Source organism: Brachycentrus maculatus, unplaced genomic scaffold, assembly GCF_059751285.1.
Source record: "Brachycentrus maculatus isolate JH-2025_06_01 unplaced genomic scaffold, ASM5975128v1 h1tg000143l, whole genome shotgun sequence".
In the NCBI taxonomy this organism is placed as follows: domain Eukaryota; kingdom Metazoa; phylum Arthropoda; class Insecta; order Trichoptera; family Brachycentridae; genus Brachycentrus; species Brachycentrus maculatus.
Window position 1 is genome coordinate 109,042 of NW_028280896.1, and position 19,306 is coordinate 128,347.

At 30.4% G+C, this 19,306-nt stretch overlaps 1 protein-coding gene across 1 annotated transcript in view; it reads left to right on the top strand.

Moving 5' to 3' along the window:
* The first annotated feature begins 1,351 nt into the window (after positions 1-1,351).
* LOC148308959 (fatty acyl-CoA reductase wat-like) overlaps positions 1,352-19,306 on the top strand; it is a 34,521-nt gene continuing 16,566 nt past the window's right edge. The window contains exons 1-2 of the mRNA XM_088260829.1: positions 1,352-1,493; positions 10,940-11,011. Of these exons, the coding sequence (XP_088116955.1) occupies positions 1,454-1,493; positions 10,940-11,011 (112 nt within the window). The 5' untranslated portion in view covers positions 1,352-1,453. The remainder of the gene's footprint in view (positions 1,494-10,939; positions 11,012-19,306) is intronic.

Below are 19,306 nucleotides of genomic sequence, written 5' to 3' on the forward strand. Positions count from 1 at the left end.
TATTCGTGACTAAGTCTTGGATAAGTGTTTATAAAAGTGGTATTACACAAAGTAAACAATGGATAATAAAGAAATATTAATTGACTCGGCAGACAGTTTGTGGTAAAATCTATCTATTTGGATTTAAGTTTTACTTGGTAAAAAGTCCCTCTCCAAGCACAGGAGCTCAGTCTCTTTTTTGGAGGCTCAGCGCAACTAAAATTATAATATTGTATTAAGTAGAAATTATTTTAAATAGCAAATAAAAATTAAACAATTTTAGATAAAATTAAAATATAAACTTTAATAAAAATTAGTGTATTTTAATTTAAAGTTTTTTTTATCGCAAAAAATTATTGTTTTTATTGGAAATAAAATTACAAGATTGTATTAAGTAGAAATGTATGGAAATTGTTTTAAATTGTAAACAAAAATCAAATTTTATAATATATTAAAAATATTAAATAATTTATTTGATTTTATTTAGTTTATTATTAATTAATAAAAAAATCTAACGTTTTTAACTTCAATAAAGAAAACAGTTGTTTTTTACCACTTGAGTTTATATTATGACGACTAATTTCGGAAGCCATTCCATCTTCAGAAGAATTCCATCTTCATAAGTTTACATTAAGACCTGAAGATGGAAGCTTAGCCTCCGAAACTAGTTACCATAAAATAAACTCAAGTGGTAAAATAACAGGTGTTTTCTTTAATAATTTCATCATGTCTTACTACAAAGTAAATGCCGAAACAATAAATAAAATGTTAATGTTAAAACTTTAAAATTGAGTTTTTTTTAAATTACCTAACGTCCAAGTGACTCTGTAATCAAGCTACGGCTTATGCAATACTGCTTATCATGACCCTACTCAGGCTTCAACTTTATAAGTTTCATAGCCTCTGCCTACTCGTGAGTGGATAAACTCTTTATGTTTTACTATAATTTCATGTATAATTTCATTATGTTTCATAATTTCTCGTCCACCTCCGTAGCGTAATGGTCAGCATGCTCGGCTACCGTTCTGGAGGTCCCGGGTTCGATTCCCAGGGGGGTTTAATAAATATAAGTGATTTATTCACTCTAATATTTATTCAATATTACACTGGACTGGTACCTGAAGTGGAGGGCTGATCACCTTTCCTTCATGTATAATCGATCGAAGCAGTGCCCTATGCACCATTGGGGTGCGGTAAGGGTTTTATATTATATTATATAATTTCATGTATTTTATATGTGAAAATTCTAGGCAAAAACACTCGCAAAAAATGGAGGTTAATCGCTACGATTCTATGCATAAACTCCCCCCACCGACACCATAAAACACCTGAGTATAGGATTTTTTTTACAAACGACTTGTAGCGTGTTTTTAGACACATTATACTCCCGTGTTTAGACAGAACAAAACATACAATCCGTGACATTGAACAAGTGATCTTTCAAAAGTTTATAATTCAAAGAGTTCAGTGCAAAATGGCTTCGAAAGACATGTTAGATCAACATATCTACGAAGGTAAGATAAACAGATACTTATTTAATTTTTATTTAATGAAGGAAATTTTAAAAAATTAGAAATTATACAAAATAAAGCTATGAGAATAGTACTCAAGAAAAATAGATATAATAATATAGAAAAAATGAGAGAAGAACTCAACTGGTTACCTATAAATAAAGATACTAAAATATAATATGCTGATCTTTATAAATAATTTTTTAAACGATAAATTACCCAAATATTTTACGGATAAAAAAGGTTTAAACACAAAATAAAATATATATAATAATATAGAAAAAATGAAAAAAGAACTCAATTGGTTACCTTTAAAAAAGATACTAAAATATAACATGCTGATCTTTATATATAATTTTTTAAACGATAAATTACCCAAATATTTTACGGATAAAATAGTTTTAAACAAAAAGAAAAATACATATAATAATATAGAAAAAATGAGAGAAGAACTCAATTAATTGGTTACCTTTAAAAAAGAGACTAAAATATAATATGCTGATCTTTATATATAATTTTTTAAACGATAAATTACGTAAATATTTTAAGCATAAAATAGTTTTAAACAAAAAGAAAAATATATATAATAATATAGAAAAAAATGAGAAAAGAACTCAATTGGTTACCATTAAAAAAGAGACTAAAATTTAAAATGCTGAACTATATAAATATTTTTTAACGATAAATTACCTGAATATTTTAAGATAAAACAGTTTAAAACAAAAATTTTCATGAACATATTACTAGAAATAAGGATGAAATAAGACTGCGATTGTTGAAAAAACGAGTCGCAAAATTGTTTAATGTATAAGGGTTTGAAAATGTATGATGAGATGCCTCAATGTATGGAGAATAAAAAGAGGCTGAAAGAATTAAAAATAAATGTTTTGTTTACTGTAAGAAGATGTAAATATGAAAAATTTACTGAACTTTTTCAATTGCACGTGTGTGATCGATTAGTTAAATCAGCCTATGACGGTCGTAAGCCCTGTAAATGCCCAGACTTTCATATTCTACTTCATCTATGTTGAGATGTCAAAGAGTAATGTAAAAATAGCTTCTAATTGGAGATAATCCAGATTTGTGAACAAGTATTTGGACACACTCAAAATGTAGTAAGCAATATACTCTCCTTATCATTCATCGTTCATTTTGTGACAAAGCTATGTATATATATATATATATATATATATATATATATATATATATATATATATATATATATATATATATAATATATATATATATATATATATACATATTTATATATATATATATATATATATATATATATTTATATATATATAAATATATAAATATATTATATATATATATATATATATATATATATATATATATATATATATATATATATATATATATATATATATATATATATATATACATATAAATATATATATATATATATATATATATATATATATATATATTTATATATATGATGGCTTTGTATATAGAATTTAATGCTTTTACAGATGTCAAGTTTAAAAACAATGCTTTTATATAAAAAAAAAATCGTTTGAAAAATTAATAAAAAATCAAACACTCACCTTATAGTTCACTTTGTGTAATACCACTGTAATACAAATGTAAATTAAAGTGGTATTACACAAAGTGAACGATGGATGATAAGGAGAGTGTTTATATTACCTTACCATAAAGTTGACAATGATTTTAATATACAAAATAGAAAAATAAATGCACATTAAAAAATTGTCAGACTGTACCGTGTTTGATGGCTATGCTTGACCTTTACGTCGCCAAATTTTGGGTTAAATGAACTCGAATTGACACTGGAAACCTATGTTTGTCCTATGCTATATATAGAAGGTGCATTTGTTACAATAATTAAAGCAATAAGTCAAATAACGTTTACGCAAAATTACGGACAAGTTGCATAAATTACGGAAAAATACGATAAAATTATTTTAACATGCTAAATTATGTGTTGGTATGGTAATATGAAGGAATTTAAATACGTAAGGCATTGTATCGTAGTAGTATTCTTTATACACATTTTTATTTATTTATTTTTTATTTGGATTAACAGTAACATATGTTAAACAAAACAATTATAGTTAACTACAGAAACATAAAGATTAGTACTAAATATTTAGTGTAGATCTAGCAAATTGATGAATGTGAATGTGAATGTGTGTTTGTGTGTGTGTGTGTGTGTGTGTGTGTGTGTGTGTGATGTTTAACATATCCGAACTTTTCTTAATTTTATCGATAGCAATATATATATATATATATCCTTATCCGCACCGACCGTCATAGGCTGGTTTAATTAATCACTTTACACACGTGTAATTCATTAATTCAAACCCTTATCCGCATTCAATGGTGCATAGGGCACTGCATAGTATTGACGCAGTGTCGTCTTAATCGTTACTCACACGAATTCAAGGTGATCACTTCTGCGCTCCCGTGATCAGTCCAAGGTATATTAAATAAATATTAGATTGTAAAATCAACAATATTTATTTTCACCCTCCCCCCTCCTGGGAATCGAACCCGGGGCATCCAGCATGGTAGCTAAATATGCTAATCATTACACCACGGAGGCGGACATATATTATACCCAAATTTCCGTATCCCATCTCAACTGACTTCTTTGTCTATGTTGAGAGACATACCACACTTGGGTCAGCTTTGGAGAGTTATCTATGTCTATATATGGTAGATGTAAAATAATAATTTTTCCTATAGTGGCATTCTTCATTGTTTTTTTTTTATTTCATAAAAAAATCTAAAAAAGTTGGCAAAATGTTGTTTAGTTCAAATTGATAGCAGTCTCACCAAAACGCCGTACCTGGTATTTTTAATAAAACTTTATATTATATAGATTGTATTTCTATTGAAAAAAATCTAAATCTATTTAAAAAACGCTATGTAATAGTATTTGCACTTTCTAAATTTAATACAAAAAACGTTTTACAATACTATTTGCACTGTATGAATCTATTACAAAAAAGTGTTATACAATAGTATTTGCACTATCTTTATCTATTACGAAAAATGATACAATTATTTGCACTTGCGCTATCTGAAGGTATTTTTTTTTTCAAAACATATTACATACATAAGTTATATATACATATAATATTCCCGATGAGTAATTTCTATTTCTCATTTTGGGACATGGGATTAAGGTTAACAAGACTGGAACACAAATAATAAAGTGACAAAAAAGTTTTTTTTTAAATAATCAAAACTGGTACATGGCAAAATATAAAAACAATAAACAGGTATAATAAATAGGCATAAGAAGCATATTTAAAAGAAATAAATGAGAAAACCATAAGAAAATCAGCATATTTAAAAACAAATGAGAAAATATAAAAAAAAACATCAAGTACAAACAAAAAAAGAAAATATGACTAAACACTACATATATATCTTTCCATAAAGTATTTTTTCAGATCATTTATTTAGGATCACCAAATGGGTTCTATTTTATATATCGCTCACTCCTTTCAAGAACGTCATAAATCGAAAAATTTGATTTTTCAGGAGAACGTTTTTAAAGTTTGAAAATATGATACAATATATTAAAAATAAATATCAAGCCGCTTACTGAACTGTTTACTGTGCAACAGATCTTTTTAGGTAAAACCTGAATATTTTTTCTCCATTTGAAAAATTTTAAGTATATTTAAAAAAAATAATTAACAATACCTTTTCTTCAAAATACAAAAACAACACTTTCTGCCCTGTAGCGGGTAAATATTATGTTAAAAATATGCCGCTTTTGCTGGGATATAGTACATTTTCTGGGCATTCCGAAAACATGCACAACTGAAAATTTACGATTTTTGATTTATGACGTTCTTGAAAGGAGTGAGCGATATGTCAGGCAGCTGGTTGATTTGGGTATAGGCAATACATTTTAAGGACCTTACACCAAATTTAGTAGTGTTTATCGGCTCCATATGTATTTTGTTATGTCCTCGTGTATTATGATTATGAATTTCATTATTACAAAAACATCACACAATGGATTATCTGAATCTATTACAAAAAAATGTTATAAAATAGTATTTGCACTATCTTAATCTATTACAAAAAAACGATACAAGTTTTTGCACGTGCACTATCTGAATGTATTACAAAAACTTATTACAATAGTATTTGCATTATCTTAATCTATTACAAAAAAAATATTATAAAGTAGTATTTGCACTATCTTAATGTATTACAAAAGCGTTATAAAATAGTATTTGCACTATCTTAATCTATTACAAAAAAACGATACTAGTTTTTGCACGTGCACTATCTGAATGTATTACAAAAACTTATTACAATAGTATTTGCATTATCTTAATCTATTACAAAAAAAATATTATAAAGTAGTATTTGCACTATCTTAATGTATTACAAAAGCGTTATAAAATAGTATTTGCACTATCTTAATCTATTACAAAAAAACGATACTAGTTTTTGCACGTGCACTATCTGAATGTATTACAAAAACGTTTTACAGTACTATTTGCACCAAATGAATCTATTACAAAAAAATATTATAAGATAGTATTTACACAATCTAATATATTACAAAAAGAAAGGATAAAAACAGGATTGGTCACGTTTTGCTGCAACTTTAATTAAAATATTGATAGAATACAGTAAACATAATATATTTGCATTTAAAGAATTTTTGTGCAATATTGGAAAAGTCACTTTTTTTTGTAAGAACCTCCTTAAATGTAATTTTGGCGTATACGATATTTTGCGTTTTGCTTTACTTCATAAACCGGTAATAAATAAAGGCGTCGGCTTAGTCCGCAAACACTCCAACTCCATCCGCACTTTATTTGTTTATTTGAAAACCAACATAATATGTAATGACAAAAATAACAAAACATAATAATATAAAATAAGAATTATTTCCAATTACAGGTTTTCACTTAAGAGTAATCTAAAAATAATTTAAAAAAACTGTCACGTACATAAGTTCATTTAAAACCTTATCCGCACCCCAATGGTGCATAGGGCACTGCATCATATAAACGAAGTGTTATCTTGATTGTTAACACGTGAAGGAAAGGTGATCAGCCCTCCGCTTCCGGTACCAGTCCAGGGTAATATTGAATAAACATAAGAGTGAAAAACGTACATAAGTAAAAAAAAAACGCGCTTAGAGTGTCAGAAATGAAGACTCTGAGAAGCGTAACAGGCAAGAGTCTTCGAGATAGATTGAGAAATGCCAAGATCAGGGAAATATGCGAGATCGAAGATGTCGTTAGGTGGGGAAGGCAACGAAGAAGACAATGGTATGCGCACGTGAGGAGAATGGAACCATCCAGACTCCCCCACATCGCATTGTACGGCCAACCCCATGGTAGACGACTCCCTGGCAGACCACCAAAGAGATGGGCCGATAGCTGGGAATCGACGTCGCAGGAGGCTAATCCCTCTTAAAAACAGGCCGCAAGGCCTATAATAATAATAAAAAGAAGAAGAAGACATTTCTTTCTCAAATAATCGAATAGTCAAATAGACATCAACAATATTTGTCTTAGAAGTTTTAAAAGAAACGTTATTGATGTTTATTTCATTAAACTCTTAAACGATTTAAGTCTTAAACGCTACCGTGGGTACTGGAGTACCGAAAACGAGAAAAATCGATGGTTAAATGGAGTTAGACACTTCACGCACAAAGCCGACAAACAGTGATTACTAGTTAGATTATAAAATAGCAATTTGAATATTTTTTATAACCAGTTTGCGTAATTGGTGGGCATATTTGAATCTGGCGTTATGTACCCAACCTTGCAAGCACTTGTAATATGTTCATTATATTACTGACTTGTAATATAATGAACTGGTAAGGTCGCTTGCTTTCAAAGTATATCGCCTCTATAACCTATTCTCTTGCAGTAGGAAGTCAAGTAGTAACGTATTACATACCGCTCACTCCTTTCAAGAACGTCATAAATCAAATATCGTCAATTTTCAGTTGTGCGTGTTTTCGGAATGCCCAGAATGTACTATATCCCTGCAAAAGTGACATATTTTTAACTTAATATTTACCCGCTACAGGGCAAAAGTGTTGTTTTTAGTTTAAATATGCTAAATATTTTTTAAATGGAGAAAAAACCTTCAGGTTTTACCTAAAAAGATGCACAGTAAAAAGTTCAATAAGTGGCTTGATATTTATTTTTAATATGTTCCATTATATTTTTAAACTTTAAAAACGTTCTCCTTAAAAATCAAGTTTTTTGATTTACGACGTTACGACGTTACGTTTTTTGATTTACATTAAGTTAAAAATATGTCGCTTTTTCTGGGATATAGTACATTTTATGGGCATTCCAAAAACATGCACTACTGAAAATTGTCCATTTTTGACATTTGACGTTGTTGAAAGGTGTGAGCTTTGTGTGTTGCTTCAAAAAACCTATAAATATATGTACAAATATATATTTACAATCACTCAAGTGTGTTACATTTGAATTCATTCAGATATGACATTTTTAAGTTTTTCAAAAACATTATTATTCTTTTTAAGTTTTTATCTTTCGTGGACTTACACTGATTGGCTTCATTAGCCTAGAGAAGTGACGTCGATGGCTGATTGCGTAGTTGCTATACATAACTGGCATTGCGGGCTCTATTCAAGAATGCTCAAAGTCAAGGAGCTATGAAATAAGACCTTACACAATGTCGAAATTATAACATCACAAAGAAGCGCCTTGAGGTACTATGTTAGAAAATGGGACTATACAAATTGTAATAAATCTAGATTATAATGTTGGAAAATGGGGCTATATAAATTGCGATAAATCTAGATAATAATGTTGGAAAATGGGGCTATACAAATTGCGATAAATCTAGATAATAATGTTGGAAAATGGGGCTATACAAATTGCGATAAATCTAGATAACAATGTTGGAAAATGGGGCTATACAAATTGCGATAAATCTAGATAATAATGTTGGAAAATGGGGCTATACAAATTGCGATAAATCAAGATAATAATCTATTTTAATTTTTAACATCTCAATAAAGATAAAGAAGAATATAGAAGTCTCAGAATTTACTTAGCTTACCTATCGTAGGCTTGGATAAGTGATCACTTTACACACGTGCAACATTCACCAATGGATCTTTGTGAGACGACAGGAATATCTTTTATTTATTGTTTCGGCATTAACTTTGTGGTAAGACATGTTACAATGATTAAAGAAAACACTTGTTTTTATACCACTTGAGCTTTATTAAGGACTACTAGTTTCGGAATCTAAACTTCCATCGTCAGGTCTGAATAATATATAATTTAACATCCTCAACTTATAAAGGATTGTATTACACTCGTAAAGTGTTTATAACACCCGATATATATTGTCCGCCTCCATAGTGTAGTGGTTAGCGCGCTAGGCTACCATGCTGGAGGTCCCGGGTTCGATTCTCAAGAGGGTCAAATAAATATTAGTGATTTTTCAGTATAAAATTTAATTAATATGACACTGGACTGGTACCTGAAGCGGAAGGCTGATCACCTTTCCTTCATATGTTAACGATTAAGATAACACTTCGTTTACGATTCTTCTATACGATGCAGTGCCCTATGCACCATTGGGGTGAGGACAAGGGTTAGAAGAAGAAGAAGATATTGAACTTTTAGGTAAAACCTGAATGTTTTTTCTACGTTTTCAAAATATTTAGTATGTTTAAAAAAATAATTAAATAATACTTTTTCTTCAAAATGCAAAAACAACACTTTCTGCCCTGTAGCGGGTAAATATTAAGTTTAAAATATGCCGCTTTTGCTGGGATATAGTACATTTTCTGGGCATTCCGTAAAACATGCACAGCTGAAAATGGATGATTTGTGATATTTGACGTTGTTGAAAGGAGTGAGCGATATGTTATTTTAAAATGAAATTAAACATTAAGTTTAATAGCGCGTATTTTATTCAGGCTGAAATTTTTAAAAAACGGGGATTATTCAAACAGGGATTTATAGAGTTGGCGTTTTTTTTGCCGAGATATGAAAATTATTGAATAAAGTACACTAGTTGAATGATGGAGCCTCAAATTCAAAGCAAATATAGCAATAAATCCGTCAGCATAGTAAGGAAATTGTATTGGATACAGGAATTTGACAAGCAGGTTTGTATTCAGACGTGTTCAAGGAAGCTGAAAATCGCTTAGTTACAAATTAAGCATTATTTTAAAAACATTACAAAAATGCGGATATATGTTGTACTTAGTCAAATTGACATTATCAATACGTCATTATATCATTTATTTATATAATATATAATATAATATAATATATATATATATATATATATATATATATATATATATATATATATATATATATATATATATATATATATATATATATATATGTATATATATATATATATATTTATATATATATATATATATATATATATATATATATATATATATATATATATATATATATATATATATATATATATATATATATATATATGTATATATATATATATATATATACATATATATATATATATATATATATATATATATATATATATATATATATATATATATATATATATATATATATATATATATATATATATATATATATATATATATATATATGTGGTCAGCGCGCTCGGCTACCATTCTGGAGGTCCCGGGTTCGATTCCCAGGGGTGTCAAATATATATAAGTGATTTTTTCACTCTATTATTTATTCCATATTACCCTAGACTGGTACCTGAAGCGGAAAGCTGATCTCCTTTCCTTCGTGTGTTATATGTGTATATGCATATATGTAAGCATACATACTCCTAATACTCTACTTCGTATCCATCCCTAAAGAAGACAAGAACACTGGTTTTCTGAATAAAAGTACCAAAAAAGCAAAACTATTTTGTTGTTTTATTTAAATTAAAAGTTTTATAAAATGTGCCACCACGTCATTGTTTATGTTAAAATAAAGTGCCTTATCGCATCCAATGGTGCATAGGGTAATGAATCGTATAAATGCAGTGTAATCTTTATCTTTAAATACATTAATGAAATCAGTCCTGCGCTTCAGGTAGCAGGCCAGGGTAATATTAAATAAATATAATAATAAAAAATAACCTATATTTCATCGTCATACGTTATTAATTCCTCTTATTTTCTTTATCAATATTTATTTTCTTTTTATTAATACATAAAAACTATGAAAAATGTATGTTTTCTTGAAAATACATACTACTACGTAAAAAATGATAGATGTCCCGTTTTGAAGACAAAAATATAAATTGGAGATAATCCAGATTTGTAAACAAGTATTTGGACACACTCAAAATGTTGTATACAAAAATAAATGGTCACGTTTGTTGTTACACAAAGTAAACAATGGATGATAAGGGTAGTGTTGAATTTTTATTTATTTTATATTTTTTATAATTTTTGTTTTATATTACAGGTAGCGAAATCAAAAGATTCTTCGATGGGAAGTCAGTGTTCGTGACTGGAGGATCGGGATTCTTAGGAAAAGGTGAATAATATTTATATATTTATATACTTATACAGTCAAAATGATTGATGAAAAAAATTACAATATTAAATAAGATGAAATTGGACATATCGCTTACTCCTTTCAAGAACGTCATAAATCAAAAAACTTGATATTTCAGGAGAACGTTTTTAAAGTTTAAAAATATAACACATTTTATTAAAAATAACTATCAAGCCACTTATTGAACTTTTTACTATGCAACACATCTCTTTAGGTAAAACCTGAAGGTTATTTCACAATTTTAAAAACATTTAATATATTTTAAAAAAAATTCTCGGCTACCGTACTGGAGGTCCCGGGTTCGATTCCCAGGGGGGGTCAATATAATTAAAAGTGATTTTTTCACTCTTATATTTAATCAATATTACCTTGGACTGGTACCTGAAGCGGAGGGCTGATCACCTTTCCTTCATGTGTTAACGATCAAGATAACACTGCGTTTATATGATGCAGAGCCCTATGCACCATTGGGCTGCGGATCAGGGTTTAAAGAATATATATATTTTTTATAAATAATATCTTTTCTTCAAAATGCAAAAACAACACTTTCTGCCCTGTAGCGGGTAAATATTATGTTAAAAATATGCCGCTTTTACTGGGATATAGTACATTTTCTGAACATTCCGAAAACATGCACAACTGAAAATTGATGATTTTTGATTTATGACGTTCTTGAAAGGAGTGAGCGATATGAAAGTGACCTGGATATAATATAGTATACCTCTGCACATGGTTTTGAAAAGAAAAGAGTTATCGATCAAATTTTACCTGTGTTTAAAGAAAATTACGTTTCGACTTATCGCATATTAAGACCTTGTTAACTAATTAACTAACTTAAAACGAATTAAAATCACAAAATGCACATTTTATTAATTATGTATTAAATTTTCTTCAATCTTTTTTTTTATGTTACAATGCATTAACCTACCTTGCACTCTTCACCTCAGTAAAAATTAATTAATATTTAATATACAGTGGGTGGCCATATTATTAGGGACACGCCGAATTTTCATTATTAATTGAATTTAATGAGCAAATAATTTGTTTTTTTCATTATTTTTTTATTGATTGGGGTGCTTTATTTAGAATATAGACACAATATTATCATGGATTTAATAATACCAATTTATTTTTATCATAAAAAGTGATTATTCAACAACTTCAGAAAAATCTCAATTTCAAAACCCTTATAATGCAAATTAATAATAATAATAAAACCCTTATCCGCACCCCAATGGTGCATAGGGCACTGTGTCATATAAACGCAGTGTTATCTTGATCGTTTACACATGAAGGAAAGGTGATCAGCCCTCCGCTTCAGGTACCAGTCCATGGTAATATTGAATAAATATTACAGTGAAAAAATCGCTTATATTTTATTTTACCCCCCTTGGAAATCGAACCCGGGACCTCCAGAACGGTAGCCGAGCGTGCTGACCGTTACACTACGGAGGCGGACAAATAATGCAAAATACTATTACTAAAACCCTTATATGCAAATAACTATTGCCCTTTGCTGCGATTACAACCTCCAAACGTCAGGGTATGCTTTTTATGCAGATTTTTGCATTGTGCCAGAGATTAGGGTTATCATGCCATACTCTGACAAGAGTTCAGTATTCTATCATTTTAGCAATCTCACGTTTCGTTAGTTCCCGAAGGTTTTCAATGGGGTTCACATCCAGCTAATTCCCCGGGTAAGGCAAAACACACAGTTTTTTTTTCAGCCAGGAATTTGTGTATAATACCACTTAAAAACACTACTTCATGAAATCGGTAGGTATGGCATTCTATTATCTCTGCCTACACCTGTGGAGAAGCGACGTGATGGTTAGTTAGTATTTTAAAATATCCATCAATCGTTTTGTTTTTCGCCTTATTGATGTGTTTTATTGGCTAATAAATTAATATTAAAATTCACAAGACTATCGGTGACATTCTTATTTAAATCTGTAGAGAACTAAGGGAGATAATAATAATAATAAAACCCTTATCCGCACCCAAATGGTGCATAGGGCACTGCGTCATATAAACGCAGTGTTATCTTGATCGTTTACACATGAAGGAAAGGTGATCAGCCCTCCGCTTCAGGTACCAGTCCATGGTAATTTTGAATAAATATTACAGTGAATAAATCGCTTATAATTTATTTTACCCTCCTCGGAAATCGAACCCGGGACCTCCAGAACGGTAGCCGAGCGTGCTGAACATTACACTACGGAGGCGGACAAATAAGGACAAATGAAACCCTTATATGCAAACTACTATTACCCTTTGCTGCGATTACAACCTCCAAATTCGTCAGGGTATGCTTTTTATGCAGTTTTTACGAAGGCGAATTTTGCAAAAGAAAATGATTAATGAAAATATTGATTACATCGGCTGTTATAAACACTTCACGAGCCACCAATATTAAAATAACTCCATCGTTTCTGTGACGTCATTCATTATCAACCTACGAAAACAACGTTTTTACGATGGCGAATTTCGCAAAAGAAAATGATTAATGAAAATATTAATTATATCGGCTGTTATAAACACTTCACGAGCCACCAATATTAAAATAACTCCATCGTTTCTGTGACGTCATTCATTATCAACTTACGAAAACAACGTTTTTACGAAGGCGAATTTTGCAAAAGAAAATGAAAAATGAAAATATTGATTATATCGGCTGTTATAAACACTTCACGAGCCACCAATATTAAAATAACTCCATCGTTTCTGTGACGTCATTCATTATCAACTTACGAAAACAACGTTTTTACGAAGGCGAATTTTGCAAAAGGAAATTATTAATGAAAGTATTGATTATATCGGCTGTTATAAACACTTCACGAGCCACCAATATTAAAATAACTTCATCGTTTCTGTGACGTCATTCATTATCAACTTACGAAAACGACGTTTTTACGAAGGCGAATTTTGCAAAAGAAAATGATGAATGAAAATATTGATTATATCGGCTGTTATAAACACTTCACGAGCCACCAATATTAAAATAACTCCATCGTTTCTGTGACGTCATTCATTATCAACTTACGAAAACAACGTTTTTACGAAGGCGAATTTTGCAAAAGAAAATGATGAATGAAAATATTGATTATATCGGCTGTTATAAACACTTCACGAGCCACCAATATTTAAATAACTCCATCGTTTCTGTGACGTCAACCTACGAAAACAACGTTTTTACGAAGGCGAATTTCGCAAAAGAAAATGATTAATGAAAATATTAATTATATCGGCTGTTATAAACACTTCACGAGCCACCAATATTAAAATAACTCCATCGTTTCTGTGACGTCATTCATTATCAACTTACGAAAACGACGTTTTTACGAAGGCGAATTTTGCAAAAGAAAGTGATGAATCAAAATATTGATTATATCGGGTGTTATAAACACTTCACGAGTCTAATACAATCCTTTGTATGTTGATTATTAAATTAGATATTCTTCCCGTCTGCAAATGATCCATTATGATTTTAAAATTATGCACATTTTTAAGCGTCGACCACCAGACGACAATGTGTCACGCGGGGTCAACAGATAGCGAAGAATTAAAATTACTGTTTACAAATTTTATGCAATATGGCTGACATTTGAACTGCAGTCCGCCCAGGCAATTATCTGTTATAAATTTAAATAAGGCATTTTAATATGAAATGTGATTCAAAACAGCCAATGAATATATTTACAACACAATCGTTATCATATTTTTTCTTTGTTTTTATAATGATTTTGAATTTATTTAAAATTATAATTTGGCTTATTTTGTCCGCCTCCGTAGTGTAATGGTCATCACGCTCGGCTACCGTTCTGGAGGTCCCGGGTTCGATTCCCAGGGGGGTTAATAAATATAAGTGATTTTTTTCACTGTATTATTTATTCAATATTACCCTGGACTGAAGCGGAGGGCTGATCACCTTTCCTTCATGTATAAACGATCAAGATCACACTGTGTTTATATGAAGCAGTGCCCTATGCACCATTGGGGTGCGGATAAGGGTTTTATTATTATTTATTATTATTTATTATTATTGTAAGCTTAAATAAATTGAAATCATCATAAAAAAATAATGTATAAGAAATATAAAAAATAACTCCAAATAGGAAGTAATCCAGATCTGTGAACAAGTATTTAGACACACTCAAAATGTTATAAACAGTTGTTGTTTTTTTGTATAAAATGTAGCTCCACCAAGAAATGTGTCGGGTTGTGGTCCCGTGGTTAGTGTCGCGGACTCTTGAGTCAGAGTTTCTCGGTTCGAACCCACTCTACCGCAATTTGAATCTTTGAAGTGTTATATATTGTACGAGTATTTGAAAAGCGTTCAAGTATTAACTGCGTATATCAAACTTAACCATTTCCTTTCCAATCACACAAACATTACACGTGATCCGAAGGGGGGTATCAAAAGACCCCAGTTCATATTTGTATGGAAATCGTAGTACGCAGCTTGCAGCAAGTGGTAACTCGCCGCCAACTGAGTCATGGATACTACGTCCATGCCAACGCGCCGTCATGCGGCGACTGAGTGCGGGTAACGGGACACTAGATCAAACGAAAACCGAGTAGTTTAGTTGTCTCGCTCTCTCGTTATCGTAGTACCACATTTATTAGAATGAAAGAAATGACATAAAATTGTGACAATATATTGTACGTATGTAGATCACGCGGCACCGACTGATTGTGATTTTGATCAAAGATAATATTTTGAAGCATTTAATGATTAGAAATCATAAAAATTAAAAAAGGATAAATTTCCTTAATATTATTTTTACGATTACAAAAAAATATGGAGTAAATAGCTCATATAATACTAAAAATATGCAATTCAAATTCATTTAGGCAAATCCATACGAAATTCATATTCAGACAGGCGCTCGACTGCGAAACTAGGGTAGCGGGTTCAACTCCCGCCAAGTGCAAAATAAATTCAAGAAAGATTAATTTTCAATTGGTCTGGGTGTTTGTGATGTATTTTTTATACATTTACCTTCTCTATCCTAACTATTCTACCTTCAGACAAAGATCTAATAGAAGCTTTGCGGGTTATTCCTTTAAAAACAGATAATGATAATAAAAAATAAATGGGGGGATTTCAATTCCCCCTGTTAGATTCGGCTAGGTTAACCTAATTCGCCTTCAATAGGTACTTACTTATTTTAATTGAATAGCAGTATATTAGAAGTTATTAAGTTCTAGAAGGCACTGATAATGGGCGTACCTTGGATCACCTCGCTTTTAATTATTTCCTACATCATATCTCAAGAAAATCAAGGTTAACTTAATAAAAATACGATGATATTTTTCAGTTTATGTATTAATTTTTTTATTGATTTTTTGAAAAACACATAAAAATTAGTATTTTGACAATTCGCTCACTCCTTTCAAGAACGTCATAAATCAAAATTCGTAAATTTTCAGATGTGCATGTTTTCGGAATGCCCAGAAATGAACTATACCCAGCAAAAGAGGCATATTTTTAACTTAATATTTACCAGCTACAGGGCAAAAAATGTTGCTTTTGCATTTTTAAGAAAAGATGTTGTATAATTATTTTTTTAAATAAACTAAATATTTTTCAAATGGAGAAAAAATCTTCAGGTTTTACCTAAAAAGATCTGTTGCACAGTAAAAAGTTCAATAAGTGGTTTGATATTTATTTTTAATACATTGTGCTATATTTTTAAACTTTAAAAACGTTCTCCTGAAAAATCAAGTTTTTTTATTTATGACGTTTTTGAAAGGAGTGAGCGAATTGTCTCGCCTAGTTATGGCATTTTCAAACGAATGTATAGATTAAATGGACAGACGGTCCTTATGTAGCTATACAATTCTAGGTAATTAAGTAATAGTTTTAATATGTGTAGTAATATTTTATGGGAGACAACAATAATATTGTTGTCTCCTCTCGCTTTTTTTCAAAATTTTGAATAGACACATTTTCACTCCTTTCAACAACGTCATAAATGTCAAAAAACTTGATTTTACAGGAGATTGTTTTTAAAGTTAAAGAATATAACGAAATGTATTGAAAATAAATATCTAGCCACTTGTTGAACTTTTTACTGTGCAACAAATCTTTTTAGGTAAAACCTGGAGGTTTTTTTTCCATTTGAAAAATATTTAATATATAAAAAATAATAACTAAACAATACCTTTTCTTCAAAATGCAAAAAAAAACACTTTCTGCCCTGTAGCGGGTAAATATTAAGTTAAAAATATGCCGCTTTTGCTGGGATATAGTACATTTTCTGGGCATTCCAAAAACATGCACAACTGAAAATTGACGATTTTAGATATATGACGTGGTTGAAAGGAGTGAGCGATATATAAAAAAAAATAGTTTTCAGGAGATTGTTTAATAATATTTTTATTATTAAAACCCTTATCCGCACCCCAATGGTGCATAGGACACTGTGTCTTATAAACGCAGTGTTATCATGATCGTTTTACACATGAAGGAAAGGTGATCAGCCCTCCGCTTCAGGTACCAGTCCAGGGTAATATTGAGTAAATATTAATTAATTTTCAGACATATTTGAGAAATATTAATCTCAAATATATCTGCCTCCGTAGTGTAATGGTCAGCACGCTCGGCTACCGTTCTGGAGGTCCCGGGTTCGATTCCCAGGGGGGGGTCAAATAAATATAAGTGATTGTTCCACTGTAATATTTATTCAATATTACCCTGGACTGGTGGTACCTGAAGCGGAGGGCTGATCACCTTTCCTTCACGTGTAAACGATCAAGATAACACTGCTTTATATGACGCAGTGCCCTATGCACCATAGGGGTTCGGATAAGGGTTTTATTATTATTATTATTAATATTTCTAAGTCCTCTGTTGCATGTGTGTCATGTAACCTTTATTTTTATCAAATGAGTGATTATTTTCTATTAAGTGATTGGCATAGTTTATATGTGTTCAAAATGATAGCGGATGTGTATAGTTCAAAAGAAATGAATAAGGTTCATCCCTAAAAACAATACAATAGAAACAATAATTCAATAGTCACAATGGATTCAATATCTTATATCAATCAAGATCTATCGCATAGTTCATTTTTTTGTTTTATTCGTATTGTCCTATTTTCTAAATAGGACAACGCTAAATCTGATAGACCTTTATGTCCTATTGCCTCATCAATTTTTGTCAACTGCATACCTTCTTTTGTACATTCTGTTTCCAATTTAAATGTTTCTTTTTAAAAATTGGACATACCCACACTAAATGGGAGACATTTTTTTAATGACGTTTCATTACATTCGCAAGTAGAGTTTTGTCTAATTTTAAAACGGAAGAGATATTCGCGAAATGCTCCATGACCCGTACAAATTTTAGTGAATGCATAGTTCAATTTAATAATAATAATTAATTTGGATAACTTATATAGCGCCATTTTCGTAAAAAAATACCTCAAGGGGCGCTTCACGGTGAATGAATTGGGGAAAATATTATGGTGGAAATGATTTAGCAAACAAATGTGTTTTTAGTCTTTTTCTAAAGATCATCTCACTCTCACTATTTCTAACCATTGGTGGAAGAGCATTCCACGCCGTCGGTCCTGCAACAGCAAAGGCACGCTCGCCAAATTTAGTGCGTTGGTTGCGAGCTGGTAAGATAACTTTGCCCATTGCAGATGTTGTAGCCGATCGAAGCGTGAGACGTCTATCAACCAATTCATCTGGAATACACAGCTCCTTAAGATACTCTGGAGCCATATTGTGTAGGCAGAGTTTATACTCAACTCTTTCGGGAAAGCGTAACCAGTGGAGTTTGTGAAGTAGTGGGGTGATGTGACTGAATTTAGAAATTCCAAAAATTAGTCTCGCAGCTGCGTTTAACACTGATTGCAGTCGAGTCATTTTATTGTTTGGTAGACCCGTGTATATACCGTTACAATAATCTACTCTCGATATTACAAACAATTTATATATTTTTAAAGAAAATTCAAACAATTTTGTATAGTTGAGAATGTTTCCATAATTGTTCTCTGTTCTGCTTCTAAATATGTGTCGCCTACTTTCAAAATCCGCCAGATCCATGTAAGTCGATTTTACAAAAAATGCAAAATTCTCCGGGTAACATTTATGTTTTTAAGATTTGTCTATCTTTACATGAAATATTATGGAATAGAGAATTTTCCCATTTTTTTAGATATTTTTTCAGTATTTAAAAAAAAAACACAAGACTCAAACCAATAATGACGTCATCTTAATTTTTGACCTATCCCTGCTCTCTGGTTGGCCAATACGTCAGAA